Source organism: Oenanthe melanoleuca, unplaced genomic scaffold (assembly GCF_029582105.1).
Source record: "Oenanthe melanoleuca isolate GR-GAL-2019-014 unplaced genomic scaffold, OMel1.0 S306, whole genome shotgun sequence".
NCBI lineage: Eukaryota > Metazoa > Chordata > Aves > Passeriformes > Muscicapidae > Oenanthe > Oenanthe melanoleuca.
In genome coordinates this window covers 1-24,993 of record NW_026612955.1, presented here as the reverse complement: position 1 = coordinate 24,993, position 24,993 = coordinate 1, and the positions used below count along the sequence as shown (strand labels likewise).

At 41.4% G+C, this 24,993-nt stretch overlaps 1 protein-coding gene, 1 long non-coding RNA gene and 4 other non-coding genes across 6 annotated transcripts; 2 read left to right on the top strand and 4 right to left on the bottom strand.

The window, feature by feature from the left end:
- The first annotated feature begins 6 nt into the window (after positions 1–6).
- On the top strand, positions 7–10,090 carry MCM4 (minichromosome maintenance complex component 4). The gene is made up of 16 exons (XM_056516148.1): positions 7–97; positions 199–357; positions 1,065–1,228; positions 1,314–1,412; positions 1,556–1,651; positions 1,740–1,835; positions 2,236–2,374; positions 2,799–3,019; positions 3,526–3,646; positions 4,960–5,219; positions 6,130–6,495; positions 6,647–6,774; positions 7,989–8,196; positions 8,712–8,940; positions 9,057–9,190; positions 9,549–10,090. Exons 1-16 carry the CDS (start codon positions 28–30, stop codon positions 9,639–9,641), a joined length of 2,583 nt encoding a protein of 860 aa, XP_056372123.1. The 5' UTR covers positions 7–27; the 3' UTR covers positions 9,642–10,090.
- A 3,221-nt stretch (positions 10,091–13,311) lies between these two features.
- On the bottom strand, positions 13,312–13,384 carry TRNAA-AGC (transfer RNA alanine (anticodon AGC)). Its single transcript has one exon. It is a non-coding gene; the product is annotated as a tRNA-Ala (tRNA).
- Positions 13,385–13,729: 345 nt separating this feature from the next.
- Positions 13,730–13,802, bottom strand: TRNAA-AGC (transfer RNA alanine (anticodon AGC)). The gene has a single exon. It is a non-coding gene; the product is annotated as a tRNA-Ala (tRNA).
- Positions 13,803–15,908: 2,106 nt separating this feature from the next.
- On the top strand, positions 15,909–15,981 carry TRNAA-AGC (transfer RNA alanine (anticodon AGC)). Its single transcript has one exon. It is a non-coding gene; the product is annotated as a tRNA-Ala (tRNA).
- Positions 15,982–16,221: 240 nt separating this feature from the next.
- On the bottom strand, positions 16,222–21,141 carry LOC130266868 (uncharacterized). Its single transcript, XR_008843008.1, has 3 exons — positions 20,992–21,141; positions 20,503–20,688; positions 16,222–16,474 (listed from the first exon to the last, which is right to left on the bottom strand). It is a non-coding gene; the product is annotated as an uncharacterized LOC130266868 (long non-coding RNA).
- TRNAA-AGC (transfer RNA alanine (anticodon AGC)) lies at positions 16,591–16,663 on the bottom strand. Its single transcript has one exon. It is a non-coding gene; the product is annotated as a tRNA-Ala (tRNA).
- Positions 21,142–24,993: the final 3,852 nt, after the last annotated feature.

The following is a 24,993-nucleotide window of genomic DNA, read 5'->3' as shown; positions in this document are numbered from 1 at the left end:
GACCGCCGCTGGAGCCGCAGCAGCGCCATGTCGTCGCCAGCCTCCACTCCCAGCCGCCGACGGGGCAAGCGCGGCCGCGGCAGCAACCCCTCGACTCGTAAGTGCTGCGGCGGGAAGGGCCGGCGGCGTGGGCCCGGGGGTGTTCTCCCTCGGTCCGCCCGTTTTAACGCTGGCTGCGGCTCCGCTTGTGTCTTGCAGCGCAAGATGCTCGCTCTCCTCCTTCCCAGAAGCGTCGGACAGACGACTCCACTTCCACCGGCGATCTGCAGCCCATGCCCACGTCCCCGCCCGCCGACGTGCAGAGCCCCGGCGCCGCCGATGCGCTGTTCTCCAGCCCGCCGCAGTTCCGCCACTCGGGTACGCGGGGCTGGGCCTGGGGGTGCAGCCGGGGCATCCCCCCTGCACTGCCCTGGGGCGAGCCAGCATGGGGCCAGGTCGCTGCAAAACGCTCGAGGGGAAAATGAGCGTTGTCTCATGTCTCATTTGAATTTGGTATAGTGAACTCTACAGCAGTGCAGGCTGTGTCTGGGGTGCAGATCTCTGTCGTAGCTTCCAGTTAGCATGGGAATGTGTATCAGGGAATATACGTTAGTATTCAAAATTTACTTACAGAAATAATAATAAAACACAGAAGGAACTAGGTTGGGTTGTCTACCTTAGAAAGCCTTTCTTGCTTTTATGTAGGATTGTTTTTAATTGCATTAGCTGTTGTGTCACATGCTCTACCGTCCCCAAAGCACTAAAAAACTGTTTCCTGAAATTCTGCATGTTCTTATGCTTGAACTCTACTGTAGTTTTAAAATGCAGTACTGCTGTAAAGTTTTCTAGGGAAGCTTTATTCGAACTTGGGATCTTTGAGAAGAGCTGTTAATAGAAAGAAAAGTTCTAGGGAGACTGGCAACATCTTCTTCATTGTGTCTTTTGACAAAACACCGGGCTTGGATGATACTACTCGTGTTATGACAAGAGTTGAAGGAATGATGAGACAAATGCAGAGGCTGAATGTTAGTCTGCTCTAGATGTAAAATGTCTCAATAATCATTACAAAACCCTTCCTTTCCTAGCCATTCCTCTTGACTTTGACATCAGTTCACCTCTGACTTACGGCACCCCCAGCTCCAGGGTAGAGGGCACCCCTCGAAGTGGTATCCGAGGAACTCCAGTCAGGCAGAGGCCGGATCTCGGCTCTGTCCGTAAGGCCAGACAAGTGGATCTGCACTCAGATGGGGTAGGTGCATGTCCCACCTCTTGTATCTTCCAACTCCTTTTTAAACATATAAATACTTGTATGTGCTTAATTTGTTTCCATGCAGCCGGCTGAGGATATAGTAGCAACCGAGCAATCTCTTGGACAAAAGCTTGTTATTTGGGGAACAGATGTTAATGTGGCATCATGCAAAGAAAAATTCCAGGTGGGTTTTGTGTCTTCCTTTCTTTAAAAAGGAAAAGTTAGTTTGATTTAAACAAATATTAGTTGTATCTGATACAAAGAAGGTGTGTGTACTGCTAAATTCTGCTCATTTTTCCTGTCTTTTCTTTTGCCTCTAACATTCAGAGATTTCTCCAGCGCTTTATTGATCCCCTGGATAAAGAGGATGAAGACATTGGCCTGGATCTTAATGAGCCACGTTATATGCAACGACTTCAAGAGGTACTTGTAATGCAGTAATTTGTAATTCAGCTTTTCTTTTTTCAGTCTTAAATGCCACTGAGCTAAAGATTTTCTAACTCCCTTGCAGATTAATGTAGTTGGGGAACCATTCCTGAACGTAAATTGTGACCATCTAAGATCATTTGATGAAAATCTCTACAGGCAACTGATCTGCTATCCTCAGGTGAAGTAGTGCATTTTTTTCTAACTTTCAGGTGGCTCTTTCATATATTTCTGGGTTTTAAAATGCTTGTTCAAATGCAGTGCATACTGTGTGTGTTCAGTGCAATCTCAGTGGCTACTTTATTTTACTGAATATGTCTTGTTTCATAGTGCATGATCATACAAACAGTGAGTACCTTGTGCATGCAAAGTTAGCTGGTGAACTACAATGTCCAGAGTTTTGCACCCCTTGCAATACTCAAGTGAATGAATAAATCTGATCTGAACAGAAGGTTTTGTGTTACATAGGAAAATGTTCAGATGGTGTAACTTTTAGTTACTGGCTGGTCAGCAGCACATAGAATGCTTTATGTATAATTACTTAATTCTATGATTTAACTTGTAAGCTGTTTCTAATACAGGAAGTTATCCCAACATTTGACATGGCTGCCAATGAGATCTTTTTTGATCGTTACCCTGATTCAATACTAGAGCATCAAATTCAAGTAAGGCCATATAATGCCTTGAAGACCAGGAACATGAGAAATCTAAACCCTGAAGGTAAACTTTTTGCTTACCACGTTAGAAATGAATCTTAAAGATTTTCATAAACCTAGTGAATACCGACATAGGATTACACTGACTATATAAAACTGTACTTGTGGTCCATCCAGACCAATGTCTTCCATTCATACCTGTTTCAGAAGCAAATGCTTTAGAGTCCAAATGTAGAATAATCTGTCCATAAAGGAAATCTCTCCTGTCATCAACTACTTGTTCTTAGTTCTGCAAGTGCAAAGGATTCTTTCTTTTGTATACATGCTCCTGTAAATCAGAATATTTGTATTATGCATTTATGATTCTTTTTGTTTAAACAAAATAGTAATAACCTGTATGTCTACCTTCTGCTTATTGTAATGTGAAATTTTGAAGTTTATATAAATTTTAGGAGTATGAGGTCATGACACGAGTCTGTTTTCTGTAGACATTGATCAACTCATCACCATCAGTGGCATGGTCATCAGAAGCTCCCAGTTAATTCCTGAGATGCAGGAAGCATTCTTTAGGTGCCAGGTGTGCGCTTTCACCACCAGAGTGGAAATTGACCGTGGCAGGATTGCTGAACCATCCGTGTGCAAGAACTGTAACACAACGCACAGTATGGCACTGATTCACAACAGATCCATGTTCTCTGACAAACAGATGGTATGTTGGCTTAGGTAGTGGCTAAAATGAAAGAGTTGCTGGTTTTTGCTCCCCCACTCTCCAAAAATAATCAGCAGCGTTAGTTATGTATCTTGAGATGGAATGCTTTCAAAAGAAAAAGTGTTTTGGAACATGGAAATGGGTGAAACAACTTAGTGAAACAGGAAGTCTACTTTGGATAAGAAATGCATTAGGAGGATGACATTTAAGTGTGTACATCTCTCAATGTTTCTGTACGGAAGCCACTTTATATACATTATGTCTACTTCTGTCTGGACTAGGTGAGCCTTTTTTGCAGCAGCATTTTATCAATGCCAGTAGCAATCAGCAGAGTTCTCATTTTCATAACCTCTTTCAATCAGTAATCAGTTTTGCTGTTTGGGTGGGGATATTTTGTTCCTGATTTAAAATTATGCTGAAGACTGTGTTCTTATGAAATCCTGTTGTACGCTCTGTGGAAAAGCCCTGCTCTTTTGCAACTGAAACTTAAAAGATGTTTTTGCTAGATCAAACTGCAGGAGTCTCCTGAAGATATGCCAGCTGGACAGACCCCACATACAGTGGCACTCTTTGCTCACAATGACCTTGTTGATAAAGTTCAGCCAGGTGACAGAATTAATGTCACAGGTAAAATTTGGTTTTAGTATTTCCATTTTTCTTTTTCATTGATCTTGACTGTGTGTAAAGGGACCTGATGGGATGCACCTCCAAGTGCTGAGGGAGTCGGACACTTTCTTTGCAAAGCCATTCAGTTATCTTTTGAAAGCCATAAAATACTAGAAAAAAGCCAATTGCACTCCCTGCAATGAGGAGAAGACTTGGGGAACTGCAAGCCAGTCAGCTTCATCTTGAGCCCTGGGAAGGGTGATAGAGCTAATAATACTGGAAACATTTTCTAATAGGGACAGTGCTCTACACCATCAGCAAACTTGCAGAGAAAAACAAAACTGGAAGGAAGCAGTGCTTGACAGACCATGGCTGTGGTGCCACCATTCTGGGCTGTATTAGGAGTGTTGCCAGCAGGCTGAGGGAGTACTGGGTCCAGCTGTGGAGTCTCCCAGGGCAAGGGAGACTTGAACATACAGGAGTGAATTCAGCAAAGGGCTATGACCATAACAGAAGGCTTGTACACAGAAAGGCTGAGAAAGCTGTGACTGCTCAGCCTGGGGGAATCTTAGCAACATGTTTAGAAACACCTGATTTGGTGTGGGTCAAGGCAAAGCCAGACTCTTCTTAGTGATGCCTAGTGGCACACAGAGGGCACAAGCTGAAATGAAGGTGATCCAGTTAAAAACAAGAACTTTTTTATTGTTTGCATGGTTGAGCCTCATGGGTTGACTGGCAAGGCTGTGTGGAGTCTTTGTCCTTAGAGATACTCAAAGGCTGATGAGACACAGCCTTTAGCATGCAGTGGATTCCAGCTGACTCCAGTTTGACCCCATGGTTGGACTAGACATCCCCAGGCTGTCTGACCTTGATTCCTTCATTCTGAAGCTGTAGCTGAAGAGACAGTATCTTAAATAGTGTCTGCAGTGAGGAGAGCGGTAATGTAGAGTATGTCTTGTGATACTGCAGCAACATATTATAAACCACTTTGCTTTAAAACAAGTTCTGTAAAAAACCCAAGCTGTTTGAAATGCATTAGAAAGCTGTTATTAAACTTGGCACTTAAGAAGAGGGGGAAAGGCTGACCGGAGTGGGAATTTCAAAAGCACCAAGCCTTAGGTTTTGGTTTTTTTTTTTTTTTTCCAAAAATGCTTTCATTGTTGAGAACACTTTTAGTATGAATGTAAAATATATATGTATATCAGTGAGAAATTAATGGCAGTATTTAGGCTGTTTAGAAAAGCTCTGTTCTTCCTGGGAACTGGTAAAATTTTTAGGGTTTGGAATGAGCATGTTTCTCCATATCTAATGCTGTGATTGAAATTTGTATTTAGGTATCTACAGGGCAGTCCCCATTCGAGTTAATCCCCGGGTCAGCAGTGTAAAATCCGTGTACAAGACCCACATTGACGTCATACACTATCGCAAGACAGACTCCAAACGCCTGCACGGCGTTGATGAGGAAACTGAGCAGAAGAGGTTTACAGAGGAACGTGTGGAAATGCTCAAAGAGCTCTCTAAAAAAGCAGATATATATGAGAGGCTTGCTCTAGCATTGGCTCCAAGTATCTATGAGCATGAAGATATCAAAAAGGTGAAAAGTTCTGTATTTCTCTTGTAAGACATGTATTTTTATCTGTATGTATTTGTTCTTACTGTTTCTTGTTAATGTATCTTGAAACTTAAAAATTCAAAAAGCTGTTGCCTTGAGCAGTCTTGAAATGTCATGATCTTTGTCAGGTTGGAGTTGGTTGTGAGTGCATGATAATTCTTAAGGAGCGTTAATTAGAGGAAAGATAACTGAAAAGGTACTGAGGCAGCAGGACTGGGAAACTTAATTGCAGCATGCATCTTGGACATTTCTTAGAAGTTCAGATTACTGATTATCAAAGGAAAGTAAGTACCTGTAACATAGTAACTGTGCATGCTGAGAAGAGGCATCCACAAGAGAAGAGTAGCTTAAAAATGACATTTGGTTGACTCTGAATTATGGAGTATTAAAAACATTTACTTGGATGTATCCAAGAAGGGACTGTTCCAATAAAGTGTCAACTGAGGTACTAGAACACAGTGAAAACTGCAATCAGAAGTGAGGCATCAAACACTCCTGTTCCAAGTATATTCCTTTGAGATTTTTTTAATACAATTATATATTATTATAGTTCACAGGTTCCTGAAAATATAATTCAAAACCATATAATGATTTACTTATGAAATGGGAACACAGCAATGACAGTTCCTTTTGTTGTTACCTTCTCAATGTGCTAATAAAGGCACATCAAGTCTAGGGGGTGGAGCTGAGGAAAACTAAGGACCCTTCATCAGAAGAGATTCTTCAGGTTCCAGCCACAATCTGGTTACCACAACATACAAAATCTGTCTTTAATGTTTGAAACCCAGATGCATTGAGTTGTGTTAATTTTAGCAGTGTTTCAGTTGATCAGTTGGATTTGCTCTGTTACATGTATACAAGAAGTGTATGTAATATATTTTCCTTTTTATAGGGTATTCTGCTTCAGCTTTTTGGCGGATCAAGAAAGGATTTTACTCACACAGGAAGAGGGAATTTTCGTGCAGAGATCAACATTCTTCTCTGTGGTGATCCTGGTACTAGCAAATCCCAGCTGCTCCAGTATGTGTACAACCTGGTTCCTCGAGGCCAGTATACTTCTGGCAAAGGCTCAAGTGCAGTTGGTCTTACTGCATACGTGATGAAGGATCCAGAAACACGGCAGCTGGTTCTTCAGACAGGAGCTCTAGTACTTAGTGACAATGGCATTTGCTGCATTGATGAGTTTGATAAAATGAATGAAAGCACAAGGTCAGTTCTACATGAAGTAATGGAACAACAGACACTCTCCATTGCAAAGGTAAATGAAACTGAAATTATTCTTAGAGGCTTTTGCTCTTACTTTAGTTTTTGACTACAGAATCTAATAACATTAGTGATCTCATCAAATTGGAAGGAGGTTTTGGTGGCACAGCTGCAGCTGGTTTCAGAAATGTTTTTCTTTTTGACAGGCTGGAATTATTTGCCAATTGAATGCTCGTACATCTATCCTAGCAGCAGCTAATCCTATAGAATCACAGTGGAATCCAAAAAAGACTACTATTGAAAACATTCAGCTTCCTCATACTCTGCTGTCAAGGTACTGAACTGCACTGCACGTATCATTTTTAAGGGATGCTACACTTCCTTTTCTGAAAATGATTACACATGGTAGAATAGAACTAGTGTTGTTCACAACCTAATGGAAAACTTTTATAGCACATATTTTAAATACTATCCTTACAATATCTATATGAGCACAAAAGTGCCTTTTAGTATTTACATGTTGATCTTGAAGAACACGTGTAAGATCTGTAGGATCTCTTTTATTTAATTCTATGTTGTTTCAGAATCATCTCCTAGAAAAGAGCTGTTCTGAAACTTAGGGTATTGATAACTGTAACAAAAATTCAGGATGCTTTTCTTAGCTCCTTAAAGCTTTTAAAGTGAAGCACTGATGATCAGGGAACTTGGTGACAGGTGGCAGAATCCCAAGATCTGTGCCTGCTTCATGCTGCTTTGTAATATTCAACTGAGGAGGTAGCTGTGCTGGTCAGTCATTTGGCAATAGCTGTTAGAGCCACATTTAGTGCTTGCTGACAGAAAATTAAACTACGTGCTGGAGTTGCATCTTGTTAAGAATTTACTGGAAACTTGAAGTACACTGATGGTATACTGGATATCCTGAGTACACTTACGGCTTAAATTTTAATTAAGAACTGTTAGGTTTAAGCAGCATCTCAATTCCACTATTTATTGGATTTAAGCTTACAAAAATAAATGATTGGCTGCCTAAAAATGCATTATCCGTGCCTGCTTATACTTGAGACTAGTTGAATATATTGTTCGTAAAATTATAAACCATTTTCTTCAGGATTAAACTGCAAGTGCTTTTTAAATTATTTGTAATTTATTTAGCTACATTTTTTTGCTGTTGTATTTCAGGGGAGTATCTTTAGCAGCAAGTTCTGTGCATTTGTTATGTGTGTGGGATTTTTTGTTTGTGGGAATTGCAAGTTTCTTTTGGGAGGGTGTGGAGTGTGGATTTTTTAAGGAAACAAAATATGTCAGCCCTGAACATGAAATCTGAATTTTGCAGAATGTACCTTGCTTTCAAAATTTCAAGTCCTTAGGGTGTAAAAATCCATTGTGTTGAGAATTGTAGAAAAATCTTTCCAGAAAACAATTTCTACTGAGAGTAGGAATTAACAGTTTAGTAACTCCTACGTGTACTTATTATGTCAAATCCTTATAAGCCAAGTACCTAAATGACAAGCAAATATGCACACTAATTCTGGATCATATCCCATTCAGGTTTGACTTGATATTTTTGATGCTGGATCCACGTGATGAAGGTTATGACAGACGCCTTGCTCGCCATTTGGTTTCACTGTACTACCAAAGTGAAGAAAAGATGGAGGAGGAATACATGGATATGGCAGTATTGAGGGATTACATTGCATATGCTCGTAGCTATGTAAATCCCAGATTAGGTGAAGAAGCAGGCCAAGCCCTTATTGAGGTAAAGGAATTGCTGCTGAGAATGTTCAGAGTATTTCCTGACTTGTCTGAAATGGTGAAATTCCCTTGTATGTGTACTCTCTATCTACATAGCCTTTTTTAAGATATTTGGGAAAAAAAAATCTAATAGAAAGAGGGATCAGATGAGTCATTCTGCATTCTGATGTTTAGCTTTCAGATATGTTGATTTGGTTCCATCACATAAAACACATTAAAGTCTACCAAAGCAAAATGTGCCATCATAGATAAGTACTGCTATATAAGACTAATCCAGAATTCTAAAGTGATTCAAAACTTGATTCATTACCATGGTTTAATTGCTTTATAACAAAAAAAAAAAAAGTATTTGATGTGGTTATTCATCACTGCAGACAAACTGTGAAGGTGTGTGAGCAGAAATGTGGTATTTGGAATGGCTTGCCAGAACTGCTCACATTCTGAAATCAGAGGGGGGAAGCAGGGGGCTGAAAAGGAGTTGGTACGCAGTGGAACATGTCAGGAGCGTGTCCCTTTCAGGCGTACGTGGACATGAGGAAGATTGGCAGCGGCAGGGGAATGGTTTCCGCGTACCCCCGGCAGCTGGAGTCCCTGATCCGGCTGGCGGAGGCGCACGCCAAGGTGCGCTTCTCCGACAAGGTGGAAACCATCGATGTGGAGGAGGCAAAACGCCTCCATCGGGAAGCACTGAAACAATCTGCCACGGATCCAAGGACTGGAATTGTGGACATATCCATTCTCACCACAGGTTTGTGCCTCTGTAGCGTTAAAGCAGGGCTGCTGCTGGGACTGTGAGTTTTGAAATGTAACTTCACCTGTCCTCCTTAGCTGATTGCTAAAAGGTATTTCCTTTGCTTTCACAAGGGATGAGCGCAACAGCTCGTAAGAGGAAAGAGGAATTGGCTCAAGCCTTACGGAAGCTCATCCAGTCAAAGGGTAAAGCACCATCTCTGAAGTACCAACAGCTTTTGGATGATCTCCGAGCACAGTCTGATACAGTAAGTTTTCCTGCTTTGTTTTTACATTTCCATTAATGTTTAAAAGCATTTTTTTCCAAATGAACATTCTTGTCCTCAGATCACATGGTGGAAGGAAATGGAAACATGAACGATTTGTTGGCATGACTAGAAAGCCGGTTCTGTTACAGACAAATGACTTGAGTCTGCTGTACCTTAGTTTATTCTGGCTTCTGGAATTAGCAAACTCAGCTCCAGGCTTCCAGGCCAGGCTTCAACTTTCGCATAGAACAAGTGAAAGCTTCTAATAAAAATATTAGAAAATTGGTAGGAAGTATAGCATTTTTACAATGTTTGAAGTATTTTCCCCATCTTTATTTGTTTGCTCCTTTTCTTCAAGGCTGTCACGAAGGAAATGTTTGAAGAAGCACTTCGTGCCTTGGCTGATGAGGACTTCCTGACTGTGACTGGAAAGACTGTGAGGCTGCTGTGAGTTACCTGTGCTTGAGAGCCCTCTGTCACAGCTTGTACTTTGCCTTACTCCAGACAGTGTCAGTCTGCAAGATCTTTGAGATTTGGAGCTATCATCTGCCATGACAGGCATAGCCTTTCCCTGCAAACTGTCATGGCTTCACTTTGCCTTACTATATTGCCCCTGCAAGATTTTCATGGCTTGGGCTGTCATTTGCAATGATTAAGTGGCATCACTGTCATTACAAGATATTATGAAAATCCTCATGTCAATTATGCTAAATTTAGCTAAATGTAATTACTAATATGGCAAGGGCTTTGTGTTTTTTATGATGCTTTTTAGAGCATAGTAACAATAGTGCCTCTATTTCCATTTGAATTGTAAAAACTCATTTTAAATGACTTTTTAGTAAATGGAATTTTTACTGTTAGTATTGCAGTAAGCAGAAATAAAATTATTTGACTTAAAAAGGACTTTCTTGTGTTCATTTCAAGTGCTGCAATCCTGTGCTGAGCACTTTTCCGTCTAGAGTTCTGCAATTTTTTGGAAGTTCTTACTGAGAACATGAAAGGGGATTTGTGTTTGTTTTTTTTTTTTTTGTTTGACCTGAGTGTACTGTGAACATATCCTCAATGTAAAGATAGATAGATAGATAGATAGATAGATAGATAGATTCATTCTACTTGAAACTGCGTTTCTTTACTTCAATTTTAAGTGTGGCTGGTTTCCTTACTTCAATTTTAAGTTTGACTAATTAAGATACCCATCTTTTGTGTAATGACATATAACCAGTCCTGAAAGAACAAGGTCCTGTAGCTTGTTTACAATAATATTCCCAAGGGCCAGATATGGGTGATTTTTTAATAGAAAAATACAATACTATGTGACCCTCAGCTGTACTAAGCAGCATGATTGCTTTATGTGGTCTTTTTTATTTAAGTGCCATGAACAGGTTAGAATCCTTGCATAACTGTTTCAGCTAGACTTGAAATTGGATGTTACTGAGTGTCCTGGTTGAAGGACAGGTGTCTGCCAATAAAGGCAGAAGCTTCTCTTTGAAATGGAGAATGTAAACCCTCCCCCTTCCCTCCAAATTATTATAATTTTGAAATTAAGGGGCTCTCAGGCAAAGATATGGGAATTAGGAATAACAGTTCTTTACAAGGAAAATTAAAATAGAAATACAGTATTACAAAGAACAATCCCAAAAAAACACTGACAGAGTCAGAATACAACCTGAACACCCTGTCAGTCAGTCAGGGTGTTGGCAGCAGTCCCATTAAATGGTGGCTGCATCCTCCTGCAGTGGCAGATGTGGTTCAGCTGGAGCAGTGCTCCTGTAGAAGGTGCAGTTTTCCTCTGAATGTCCAGAGATGCTGTGAAAAAGTCTGGTGTTCCTCTGGAATCCAGTGGAAAGAAGGTATCTTGGTGTTCAAAATCTCAGTTTTTATCTAGGTAGGAAAGGCTTGGCTCCTCCTCCTGGCTGGAGCATCTCCCAGTGGGATGATGTAATTTTATCAGTCATACAGTGGGACTGAATGGGCCAGCAGCAGATGATATCTTCCTGGAGGGAGGATGGGTTGTGGAAAAGGTAAAGATGATTTCCCCACCTGGTTTAAAGATGGCCCATTAGCAGATGGTATGTGCCACTGAGATAAGGAATCACTGCCCTGTTGGCTTCAACAGATGGTGATAGAATACACATTTCTGGCCACATCAACCCAACACACTGAGAAATATTCCAAACTGTACTCTGCCTTCACTTCATGAAGAGGGAAAAAAATAATCCATTTACTTATTTGAAATGATCTTGGATTATACTGTGTTCAGCATAAAAGAATTATGAGTCTTTTTCTAATCATTAGACATTCATGAGACAGATGTCTGCATTATTGTTGTCCACACTGCTTACAGCTGATGAAATAAAAAACTATGTATCAAAGATCATGATCAGAAATAGTTTTTTATAAAACAGGTTTACCACAGGGAGAAGAACCCAGTGGCAACATATTGTGAACTGAGAAAAACTTTGCTGAAAATAAGTGCCTACACGGCAGCCATAGGGATGCTCTAGACTTTTCAGAACAATGGGATTTAGTATGACATTCTAAACATCTTCTATCTACTGATCATATTGAAAGTAGTCACATTTTGGTATGCTATGAATTTTCAGGTATGCCTGAGTGTTCAAGGTGAAGGTTAAGTTTTTGGCATCCAGAGACACACCAAAAAGTGGAATAATAAATTTTTCTGATTCCACACACATTTTCTTCCTCATCCATGAACAGAATGAAGATGGGAGGAAATAAGGCCTTTTTGCATGCTGAGATGCTCAGTTAACATTCAAGACACAACAAATTTAGCATAACTGGTAACTGAGATCTAAAAAGCTGCACTTGCTGTGTGCACGTGCAGCTCCTGGAAGGGTCAGGGAAAAGTGCATCATAATGAAACACACGATGTCTGGAGAAGGACCAGAAGATATTAATAAGATGTTGGGGGAAGTCAATGAATCACATGGTCATGGTTATCTCTGAAGCTTAACACAAGTGTGCTTCCAGATATGTTAGAGGCATCAGCTTCTTACATGCACCTCTGCAAAATGGAAGGAGGAGAGAAGTCTGAGGAGCTGCCTGCACACAGGCCATAGCTAAAAGACATGGTTGCTGTAGTGTGCTTTCCAGGACACAGACCTGGGAGGAAAGAGGTGACAGCTTTTAGCTGTAAACTTAAATTGATGGATCCAGCTCATCCTACAGCTTCATAAAGGTCATTAATGAATGAAGATCCTATATATCTGGGTAGGGATCACAACGGACAGCTGGGGAAGAACAAGCATTCCTAAACTATTTCCACTGTGTCACCAAGACACATTAATTCAGGTCTCTAGCCATCATTCATCCATTGTGTGTTGACTTTAGATGCTGTAGAGTTAATTTCCTTCACAGTGGCTGTTGTGGAGCTGTATTTTAATTTTGCGCTGAACACAGGGTTGATAACACAGAGATGTGTTTGTAATTGCTGAGCAGGGCCTGAACAGAGCCAAGGCCTTTTCTGCTTCTGGTATTGCCATGTTGGCATGGGAGGTAGGGAGGAGACAGCCAGGACAGGGGACTCCAGCTGACCAAAGGGATATTCCAGACCATATGACATGTTCAGTATATAACATAGGGGGAAGAAGGAGGAAAGGGGGGACATTTGAAGTGATTTGAAGTCATTTGTCTTCCCAAGTAAACATTACATGTGACGGGGCCCTGCTCTCCTGGGGATGGCTGGACACCTGCCTGCACACAGGAAGCAGTGAGTTAATTCCTTGTTTTGCTTTGCTTGTGTGCATGAACTGCCTTTATTTCAACCACTGAGCTCTCCAGCTTTTACACTTTTAATTGTCTCCCTACTGGTGGGGGAGTGAGTGAGCAACTGTGTGGTGCTTGGTGACTAAGCATGGAAAAACGTAATTCTGCAGAATTCTCTTCCTGCTCAATGTAACATACACTGTCCAGGAAGTCAACTGTTACAACAGAGGATTAATCTATAGTTACATAAGCCTGATTTAGGTACTAAAGGTAGAGGAAGAAAAGGAGGGAGGATAAAAATCAGCGTTACTCAAATTAAAACAAAACTAACGTTTTACTGAAATAGTTACACCTTTTGTTTGGTAGTGTGGATCAATTCCTGTGTGGCAAAACGCTGGAGAATGCGGGCATCGATCCCGCTACCTCTCGCATGCTAAGCGAGCGCTCTACCATTTGAGCTAATTCCCCGCCTTCAGGGAAACGCTGGGATCACAGAGCTCTGATCCTCTGCTAGCCTCACATGTAGAACGCAGTTTTCCTTCTTCCTCTGGCCTCTCTGCTCACAAACGAAAACACGTTCAATCTCGATTCCAAAATCATACACCTGCAGCATTTCCTTCAGCATTTCCAAATCAAGCAGCAAGAAGCGAGGCAAACTGCGACAGCTGTGCAGCTGTGTGTATATAATAATAAAAAATAACCCATTTGTTACTTGCCGTTCACGAAAGCAAGCGCGTTGTGGCATTTCTTTTTCTTGCTGTTTTCTTTAAACGCAGGGAGGTATTTTTACTCCCCCGAGGAGCAAAACCGCAGTGGAGAATGCGGGCATCGATCCCGCTACCTCTCGCATGCTAAGCGAGCGCTCTACCATTTGAGCTAATTCCCCCGTGCCCGCCGCTCACATCCTGTGAGTTTAGACTTCACTGCCTACAAATGCAAACTGCGCTCTTCGCCCTTTGCTTTTCCACCAAGAGCCCCGGGACAGCCGTTCGGAACATTTAAATACCATTTAACGCTTAACTACCGCCCGACCCGGAGCCGCCTGTGGCTTTGGCCCAGGAGACAAAAAACTAACGGGATAAGGAGCAATGCCATAAGGCACTTCACACTAACGAGCGCGACAAACTCCTGCCCTGCAGCCTTTCAGTGCCACCTGCCACACGCTGTATTTGTCCTTGTCCTACACTCAGGGAAATCACATCACAGACGACACAGTGGAGCAGCTTGAGGATAAAAACCTCTCATTTGCCCTGATGTCCCCTCAGGAGACCAGAAAGCAAAACTCAAGCCAGATTAAAGTAATTTATATGAGTTTCCATTACTATCGACAAGAAGATGCATTGAAGAGATATGTTTTAAATGAAAGTATGTGGACACAAAGCTTTCAAAACTGAAACACCCTATTCCAATTTTTTTTTTGTAATGGAACTAAGAAGGTCGGGCTATTTTTCAGTCATAAGTAAGGAAGTTTTCCCAAACAGGCTAAGAAATTAAAACATTTTACTTGCCATCCTACATGAAAACTTAGCAACACTCACAACAAATTCATGATCACAAAACAATGCTGTCAATTATATAAAAGATATGTTTCAAAATAGTGCAGAGATCTTTCCTTACCCTTATCTGGCTTGGGCATTAGATAAACTGTTTTTCTGTGAGCCGAATGGGTGAAGCTTTAGGCCTTTTCAGTGGCGGCAGAGTGAGAGGTGGTGGTGAAAAACAGGGAGAGGTAATTGCCTTTTTCATAATGACTCAAACTGCACAGGGTCGATAAAGAAAACTGTTCACAGAGCTGAACCTCGTGAAACACGATATGGGAGAGATCCTGGCCGCAGGCGTGCAGGGAGCCATCATTGAGCTAAGATACACACAGGCCTGTGAGAAGGACTGAAACTGCTTTCACATATTTGCTTCCTCCAAGTCTACTGAAGTGAGGTAGACAAAATCATCTCAAATATAATGCAAGAAGTGTTAAGGATAAATTTTAGCTTTTTTATTGAGCAGAAACTGAAGTAAGATAGGAGAATATTTGAATTTTAAGAGAATGTTTGCAGCAGCACTGTGGCTGTAGTTCCACATCTCAACCTGAATCTGGATCATAAGAGATTTGGAGTACTATCTTACCTAGGACAAGTTGTAAATTGCTGATGCTCAATTTTGAAATTTATTTTGTTTGGACTAGTTGCTGCCATCCAGTGAGTTAAATCCTTCAGAGAAAACCACCAGTGCATGTATTGTTGGATTACTGCACACACTTTAGTTTACTAGCAGGACTTACTCCTCTGCATTTAAAAAGAGCACATCAGTGTATCTACTCTCTCCGTAAACTACGTTTTCCTTCTTGAAATCCAGAAAGCACCCTTTGCTTTAACAGCCTGTGAATAGAGGTTTAGCAATGTGCTTCCTTCTGCAAAGCCAGTTAGTATGACTACAGGTAAATTTTTCTATTTAAGAAATGTGCTTAGTAACCCCATATATTTAAGATGCAATACTATTTGGACAGAATTATCAAAGTCAATAAATAAAGGTAGAAATAAAAATAAATTCTAGAATACAACATAAGAACATATGAAGGAATTTTTCCTCTCCATGAACTAAACATGAACTTTTAAACCATTGTATTTATCATTTTTGAATGTTTAATTAGAAAATAAAGTTGGAAAAGGACTTAAAAAAAAAAGAGAAAAATCTCACTGTGCTTGAGTGACTTCTAAGAGTAGTCTTCCTAGATTCACAAGCCTTTTTCTATTTGCAGTGTCAGAGACATAAAAAAGTAAGTTCTCTCTCCTTGAATAAACGCTAGGGGATGCACTGCTCAGGAAAACGAGTAGTTTTATCCAAGGAGCTCAGCATTAAATGCTCCTCATATGTCAAGTGCGTAGCCAGCCTGGCTTTTCGGCCACGAGGTTTCACAGAAGGTGACTCGGTATTAGGCAGAGCGACCCAACACAGCGGCGGTTGAACCTCAGTGCGGCGACCCCCCGCAGAGCACGGGGAATTAGCTCAAATGGTAGAGCGCTCGCTTAGCATGCGAGAGGTAGCGGGATCGATGCCCGCATTCTCCAGCGTTTTGAGTGGCTGCAGCGCCGCGCTGGGAAACGATTTTCCTGCACGAGCTGTCCGGGGTTTGCGTAGGAAACCCACAGCAGGTAATACAGACCCCTCACACGGCAAATAAACGGGGAGAAGAACTGCTCATTGGAAAGATTTACCCTTGGGCACTCTGAGAAACAATTTCACAAACCCATCTAAAGTAATGCTCTTATTCTGTGATACTGGAAAAAAAATTAGCCATTAGTCCCTTCCCACTGCACCGAATGTGAGCATTTATGAGTACTTTTTAATGATGCCGAATGTTACTGCAATTGTCCCTGCGATGGCGTAAAAGTTCGTAGTTGTCTATATAAATCACCAGCTCCTCACAGAATTAGCGTGTCTCCAGCTACCTACACTGTAGGATGTGCAGGGCAGGTTCCTAACGTGAGTTTCAAGTGGTATTTGGTCTCCCACAGTATCATTTAATGTCTTCCTTTAGCCTTGGGAAGAAAATAACTTGCGCTAAAAAAAAAAAAAAGCTGAGCTGTGATGAACGTTAAAAATTTAAACACTTCCTATTATGTAAACGAAACCGCTCCAGGAAAACGCATCTGAATTCAAAAGAGCGACAGCTCCAATGGAGAATGCGGGCATCGATCCCGCTACCTCTCGCATGCTAAGCGAGCGCTCTACCATTTGAGCTAATTCCCCCCGCGGGCCCACCACCGCCTTCACTGATTATTCCTGCTTCTGCCTCCCTCACTGCGCACAGCTCGCACTGCGCTCAAACGCGACCCGCTGTCTCCAACACGAACAGAACTTCCTGCCCAAGCCCCGGCAGCGGGAGTCCGAGCCCCTCTAATCCCCTACCGAAGTCACGGGTAGGCAGTAAAAGCGCACAGCCCTGCAGTAAAAAGCAGAAACAATCAGGTCTTGCTGCAAGCGCGCTGCTTTTGACAGCCGTAGTGGGAATTCTGCCTGATATGATATCTGGACTCCCCGAGGCAACAAGCAGGCGCTTTGTGCAGCGGAGCTGCATCTGGGTAACATCCCGGCTTGTGTTTCCAGGCAATTGAAGACTTATGTTCGCACCAAACAATTATTACTGCCTAAGCGAAATATGGATATATTTAAATACTGGGTTCTTTTCTAAAACACATTTTTTCTATTTGTAATCTGTAAATGGAAGACAGTCGGCTAAGTGACTTTATCCTTCTCCATATTTTAATATAAAATATATATGACAGAATAGGTAGAGTTCTTCCAGTTCTTTCTCTTGTGGCAACAGAGGCTGGGTTCATGTTATAAAAAGGGGGTAAAAAAAGAGCACCCATGGAACAAGGGCTCTTGGAAATAATGCAAAAAGCACCAAACAGAACACCGGGAAACAAAGTTCACATTATTTACTTACATCTCTCAGGCATTTTAAAGTTGTAACTCTATCATCTGAGAGACAAGCACACTCACGCAGACAAAGACATATATAAAAATCATAAATATACAACTAAAATGTAAAAAGTATATACATTTTTACTATAATGAAACTGCAGTGAAAATTCTGTTTAGTGGTTTCACAAACAGCAAGGGAGAGTCGTGAATTTTTATGACACTTACAACATTAAAAAATCTGCCTTTCTGTAATAAAAGGAGCATCTGAAATGAGATTTATTAAATAGCTACACAAACAACTCTTGATTTCTCCAGGAAGCTTTAAGACATATTAATCACACTGACATATACAGATCTTTCAAATCTCTATCTCCAATGACTTAGTGACCAGAAAACAAAATACAAAATATCAGCCTTTGGTTTAGCCCTAAAGCTGTATACCAAAAGTCTAATGCACGTTCTTCCATTAACAAAATTCCAGTGTCTTGACACCTACTCCCTCACTCTGATTGAAACAGCTGGCTTTGCCAAAAAAATGTTTCTCCCTCTCATACTTAATCATTGTGGAAAGAAGCATTTGAAATTAATTTGCAGGAGGTAATTAAGTTTTTACTGCTGGAATTATGCTGCAGATACCACCAACATTTAAGCAACTGGCTGACTGAAAGCCCCACAGGTCAGTGTGCCTGGCAAAGTAAGGAAGCTTGCTGCTCCTTCTATTCTGGGATGTTTCACATTTTTCTTAATACTGCTTCTGAACAAAAAACATTTAAGTCTCAAAACCACCAATGCTGTCAAACAAACAAGCAAGAAAGCAGACCCTTCTAGTTGTGTCTGTGTCAGGCTTGTAAGAACATAGCCCAGGCAAGACCAGGGTTTCATCAGGCCAGATTTTGAAAGGTACACCACATCTACTTGGCTTAATTAAGGGAATCCCCATGCAGGCTTGCAACTGCACCAAACTGAAACTGTCAATTTGTGACTAGGCACTGACAGTCTTAAGGCTTTAACACAGCAGGTAGGGTAAAATGTACTTAAAATCAAGCAAAACTCAGAATGAACTATAAATTAAACTATGACAAAACGACAGCAATAGTATATTCTGTTCATTCTGTTAAATAGCCTTCAAGTTGATAGATACAGCATTAACATGAAACAAGTATGTCTCTAGTTCTGTATCCAGAATTTATCCCAATTTAAAGCATTGAAGGAAAAGCTGTATTTAAAGCATTGAAGGAAATGTGTTTTGGACCTCAGAGATAATGTTACTGAAAAGCAGTATCAAAATATGGAATTGGACAGCAAAATTCACACCATCCTCTGGAGGGAAAAAACCCACGAACAAAAATCTTGAACTCCAACAGACAGCACCCCACCAATCAAATGCACTGTAAATTACATAAAAAACAACACAGGAGACATGCCATGACTCAGAAGAAACCTCCCAGAATCCCTATTCCTGTTTCTAATGGCCATAATGAGAATAACACTTGATTTATTGATGAAGATGTTATTGCTTGCTCATAAAATTCTGCCTCCACTTTACCATTATTCATTGATTCATATCCAAAGTGCAAGACATAAACGTGCTAAAGAAATCTCAAAACATAAGAACCGACCAAAAAGGAAAAAAAAACAACCAAACTCAAAACATAATAAACCTTAGAAAGATTTGCTACTTTTAATAGTATTTGCTGCTGCAGTTACCATGTTGAAGGAAAACCAGTATAGTCCATCTGGGAGGTTATGTACCAGGACAAAATTCTGTAATATTGGTCAAAGAATTAGCTTAGACAGGCATCCAAAGTAACTTCAGCTACCATTAGAGTCACAACAGAAACTTGTAAAAGCCAACATAATTAATATTAAATATTTGTAAGAAGTATGACATCAAAATGTTCTTTGTATGTATTTATCAGACTAGCATTTAGGTTAACACTGTGCTCTCTGTGCACTAATTAAGAAGATGGTGATCTCAGAGCACAGCTCTGAGCAAGATCATTTTATGCTACTCTGTCATCTCCCTGGGGACCAATACAAACATCACCCTCATTATTTCAACTGGTAAAATCTCTATCAGAGAGTTGAAATACCAAGAAAACATGAAAGTTACCGTTCTCTGTCTCTAAAAGGATCAATGGATTTTAGATTTCCACCTAGGTTATCATATGGATTCCAGATTGGCAGATTTCATTCTGTTTTCAGATGGGGAAACATTAAGTCATACATTAACATGATTATGCATTTAGGTTTTTTCCTAGGCAAATGGCTAGACTCACATCTCAATTTACTCCCAATTTTTCTGGAAGACCTTGTTTTCCCTACTAACTTAATGAGTGTTTAAAAAAGTTTCAACATCATGCTGCATATACAATGCTCTCCTTGAAATAAACAGGATGACAACATAGAAGAACTGTGTCGTTAATTTTACATACAAAACAAACTGTGTAATATCAATAAACAAAGTTGTTACAAAAGCAGCGAGAGTGACTATGCCTGAATCTCACTGAATCTGCAACATTTGTCTTCTATATCACCACCATAATAACCTGAATTTTCTCTACATTCCCTATAATTCCATGTAGTAGAGAATGTGGGCTAGCTGTGCCTAGACCACCTGGCTAATCAGCCATACAGCACATACAAGATTCTCCTCATGTTCATTTAGTGTCTCTTCCAAGCCATGAATTTCCACAGAATAGTAAACAATTTCTTTCTATTTTCTATTTTTATCCACCTTTCACTTTTCGTGCCAAAACTAACAGGGGTGAGAATGAAGATTTTTCATAGCTTAGAAAATGTAAGAAGATTCAGATCCCTGTATCCTGTGGCTTTTACTAAGAAACAGGACTATGTACATACTAAATGAGATTTTTTCCAGAGTAATAGTTTTGAGAACAATAACCTCATCCAAAAAAAAAAATAAACCAACCATTTATAAAAAGCCCTAAGTAACTGGTTATATGGAATGAACTGAAAAATGTATTTGGCTGCACTGTCCAAAGACTAGAGAGTAAGATACACAGAACACACTGAAATTCAGTGTATTTAACATCTGATTACTTAGGTCCATATGAAAATCTGAGAGCTTTCCTTTTTAAAATTTATACATCACCATGATATACAATAATTTTAAACTAGAACAGGGGAACCAGACTTACCATTAGACTTATCATTAGAGGAGCTGCGTTCTCTGATGAAGCTACCTGCTTACAGTGTGTTCAAAACACCACAACCATGCTGAATTAAGACCATAAGAAAGTTCAACAAGTTCTTCAACCCAAGTTCTGCTCCGATTTGAGTCTTCCACTTTTCTCTTGGGCTCAAGGTTACATGTCAAGCGAACTCTGGAAGAGCAGTATCAGAAGGAAAGAAAACAACAGCTATTAAAATTTACTAATGCAGTGTAGAATTAGAGTGGTTGTAGGTGTTGAGAACAACTGAAAGAGGGTTGGAGCCTGAGTCATGGCAGAGCAGCACAGGAATAGGAACCCCACGAGAACCCACAAAATCACCCAGTCTGCTGAGGAGTCGCACTGCACCTCCCCCTTCAAACAAGCACCCCCATGATTCCAGAACTAGATTTTGTGAGACCCACCAAGACAACCACCACAACCACAAAGCCCCTGGGTAAAAGGCTGTGCACAAACCTCCTCTGCCTGCTTTGTCTTTCGATGGTTTCAGCCCGGACTCGCTCCAGGTGACAAGACAGCAGACCCAGCTCCCCTGCCCGCATGCTCCCACCTTCCCGGCCTCTCAGGACTGGGGCTCTGCTCCACCCTTCCCAGGCACTAAGTGTGCCCTGCCCTGTGCCAGAACCTTCCACCCACCCCAATGGCAACTCTCTGCTCCAGGGCAGCTGCTGCCCTCCTTTTATTCCTTTATGGATGAGAGGTAAACAGGCGGTGCTGGGAGGTTTGTCATCGTGTCAACAGGGACATGCCGGAGCTGTGTAGCTGTGTCTCCTCCAGCTGTTGGGATGGCAGGTAAGTGTGCTACAGAAAAGCCACCTGTTGGTCAGTTCTTCTGTGCCCCTGAAGCTGCCTTCTGCATCGTCAGGGGGAAAAGGTAATGCTGGAAAGAACAGATTTTTATCTTAGTTTTCCCAATGCAATGGCTGTAAGTGCAGGAATATCAGCTGTGTACGCCTTTAAATGGACCTAAATATTTTTTTTATAATGTAAATTCATGATTAGGTTTGTGCTCATGCATTTTCCTAGGCATTCCTTTGAGAGTGGAAGTTGAAAAACAATTTTTAAAAAATGTACATCAATATGCCTTTAAGGAGGACAGAATTTCTATTTTCCAGGCACTGTGCTGATAGTTTCAGAAGTTAAGAACACAACTTCTGAATAATTTGGATATGCAATATATGTTTCTCTGTCACTTTCTGGTTTTTTTTGTTTTGTTTTGGTTTGGTTTTTTTTTTTTTTTTTTGTTGTTGTTGTTGTTGTTGTTGTTGTTGTTGTTGTTGTTTTTTAAGGTGATTATAGAACATAAGGGTTATTTGCAACTGTAAAAGCTATTCCTGTCTTGCAAACAATCTCAGCCTTTGACACCAAACATCAGGTTAACTGTTAACAACAAAAGGCAGTTTTAGCAGTAAATGGTAAACAATATTTTGGCAATAACCAACCTCCTGTTTATAACCTTGCTGTTTTTGTGTATTGCTAGATATTTTTCCTGAAAAAGAAGTAAAATAAGGAAAAAACAGAAATTCATTGATTTCTTTCAGCAAGAGCTGAGCTATTTTTATGTAACTCTGGAGTTTTTCTTTTGCTTAATGTTGTTAGTAAAATTACAGCTACTTCAACACTTCTCAAACAAATAAAAGGCTATGGAAAGAATGTTAATGGTGTTAGACAACTTGAAACAATACCCATGCAGAATCTTGTTTACCAGTCCTTTAGGATCATAGCAGCATTTGAGTTGTTAGCAGCCATCTCTAAACTACCTCCTGTGAAGAAAGCTTAATTTTCTCTGAAGATAAAGACAAAAATAAGGGGATTTTGTTGCGTTTTTTTTAATCCAAAGGCTTGACCAGGAAGTAACTCAGGAATGTCTGGTCTAAATATGTTCCTTGTCATCACTGCTAAATAATAGAATAATGAGCATTGGTTAGCTAGCTCACTCTAAATTCCTAGAGATGATCAAGTAAGCAGGTGCTTTAAGGCCCAGATGAGCATTGAAGGGGTTCATGCTGCATAAACAAGATCATGTGAAAAAAAGTGCCTTACTCCAGCTGAATTTTGTATCACAGTTTCCCACCTAGTGTTTTCAATAAAAAAAGCTGCTGAAGTGCCTGTGCATGTTCTAGCATCTGCCATAGAAAACTGACAAAGATCTCTCCTTACTTCAGTGTTACATCATTTTCACACTGCTTTTAATTTTTTTAACATTCTACAAATACTGAAAAACTATACACAATCAATCACCTTCTCCTCCCCTTCAAAATTCTTGGGTTTAACTCTGACAGGACTAGCTTTAGTATTTAAAAAAAACAAACAAAAAACAACCAATCAAGCAAAAAATCAGGTATAGCATAAACATACAGCTGGCCATAAATCCAAATCAACTTTATACCTGATTATTACTCTCACTTGTACCGTTAGTACTCTTAGAACTGACAGCTATATTTTTTTCTGAATACCATTATTCTTCCCCTTCCTATTTTCTTGTGGTTGGCACTGTCAAAAAATTGTAGCAAATCAATGCTGCAGCTTGTCAAGCATGAAGTGAATACTGCCACATAAAGACAGTGGCTTAGCTCCAGTTATTCCTAGTCTGTCTTGCCTCCTGCCAAAGAATCCAGCTCCAGGAACGACTGGATGTCCATGTGCAGCATCCCCAAGCCATTCATCACATGTCAGGGCTAAGGTACATAAAATGATTCAGCATCACCAGAAGCCAGTAAATGATGTATAAACAAGCCAGGCCGGTTAGAAACCAGTCAGGTGGTGATCTTACCTCCACTCACACTCTGATTTGATTTCTTCTTGGCCTGGATCAAACTTGATGGATGAGTAACTTCTCCCATTCTGCTGTGGAGTGAGAAATGTGGCCTGGCTTAGCAGGGAGCCACTGTCTGGTTTAGTGCCAACATAGTGCAGGAACAATCTCCTCTGTGAATGAAGATGTTCAGGCAACAGTCAGAAAGTCACCGGGTAGCAGATGATGGGCTATATAATTTGTCTGTACATACAAGAGCAGAGAGAGCTGATGGAGAGGAGCAGAAGTGAACACTGCCATGACAAATGAGGTGGAGTTTGTAAACTCTTCTCACCCTACAGAGAACCAGACCCAAACCCAGCTCTCTTGCTTGGTATATCACTTTATGTTTCAAAGAGATACCTGAGAGGCCTCTGTTAAAATAAGTAGGGGAACGATGTATAGTGGAGTTCAGCCACTTTGGTTTGGTTCAGCTCAAAAAACGTGGGCTGATTAAGTTATGTGTATGTGAAAGTTGTTACAGGTGTGTTCACATTATTTCTGTGTGAGCAATAGTGTGGCCAGCAGGACCAGGGCAGTGACTGTCACCCTGCACTCAGCACGGTGAGGCCTCACCTTGAGTGCCATGGTCAGTGCTGGGCCCCTCACTACAAGAGGGACATTGAAGGGCTGGGTGTGTCCAGAGAATGACAACAGAGCTGGGGAAGGGCCTGGAGCACAAACCCTGTTGAGGAATGGCTGAGGGACCTGCAGTTATTTATCATGGAGAGAAGGAGGCTCAGGGGAAACCTTATCACTCTCCACAGCCAGCCGAAAGGAGGCTGTGGCCAGATGAGGCTCGGCCTCTTCTCCCATACATCTAGGGACAGGATAAGAGGACATAGTCGTAAAATACGGCAGGGGAGGTTTAGTTTGGGTATCAAAGAATTTCTTCACAGAGGGGGTGATTAGACATTGGAATGAGCTGCCCAGGGAGGTGGAGTCACTGTCCCTTGAGGGTGTTTAAGGAAAGACTGGATGTGGCACTTAATGCCGTGGTCTGGTTAACATGGTGGTGGTGGTGTTCAGGCAGAAGTTAAACTCGGTGATCTCTGAGGTCTTTTCCAACCTAATTGATCCTGTGGTTCTGTGAAGCCGAAGCGAGGAGGCTGGGGGAGGGAGGGATGGAAAAGCACGGAGCGGGTGGCGGGGGAAAGAGTTTGTGAAAGGACAGAGGGCTGTCCGAGGAAGCGGGGAAGCAAAGGCGAGCAGCCGAGGCGCATGGGCGGGTCTGTGAGGGAGCGCAGCGGCGGGGCCATGGCGGGAGCCGCGGGGACGAGCGCGGCGCGGCCCCGCAGCCGGGGCAGCGCTGCTGCGGGCACGGCGCCATCTCTGCTGCCTGGCGGACCGCGGGCCGGGCCCGGGGGCTGGGGGCTGTTCGGGGGCAGCCGAGCTCCGGGTGCAGTTGGGAGGATGGGGTAAAGAGCGGGCCCCAGGAGCTGTGGTGCAGCTTGGAGAGGGGGCCGTACATCATCCATGTTCCCTGCCCACGATACAGGCTCTGCGCTGCGTGTCACGGCACGTGAGCACCGGAGCGTTCATTTTTCAAAAAGGAAAAATGGTATTTTGAGGCTGTTAAAAGTAATGTATTAATTATAAGTAAGTGCATTTGGTGAGGTAATGAATAAGAAAAACACAGATCTGCTTTATTTTCACTTGACTCT

What these genes read in the sequence shown, in the direction of transcription:
- MCM4 (XM_056516148.1), top strand. Translation starts at nt 28, where the DNA reads ATGTCGTCGCCAGCCTCCACTCCCAGCCGCCGACGGGGCAAGCGCGGC. An exon ending in ATATGCAACGACTTCAAGAG is followed by an intron (nt 1,652 to 1,739) that starts GTACTTGTAATG and finishes ACTCCCTTGCAG; the next exon opens with ATTAATGTAGTTGGGGAACC. An exon ending in AGACACTCTCCATTGCAAAG is followed by an intron (nt 6,496 to 6,646) that starts GTAAATGAAACT and finishes TCTTTTTGACAG; the next exon opens with GCTGGAATTATTTGCCAATT.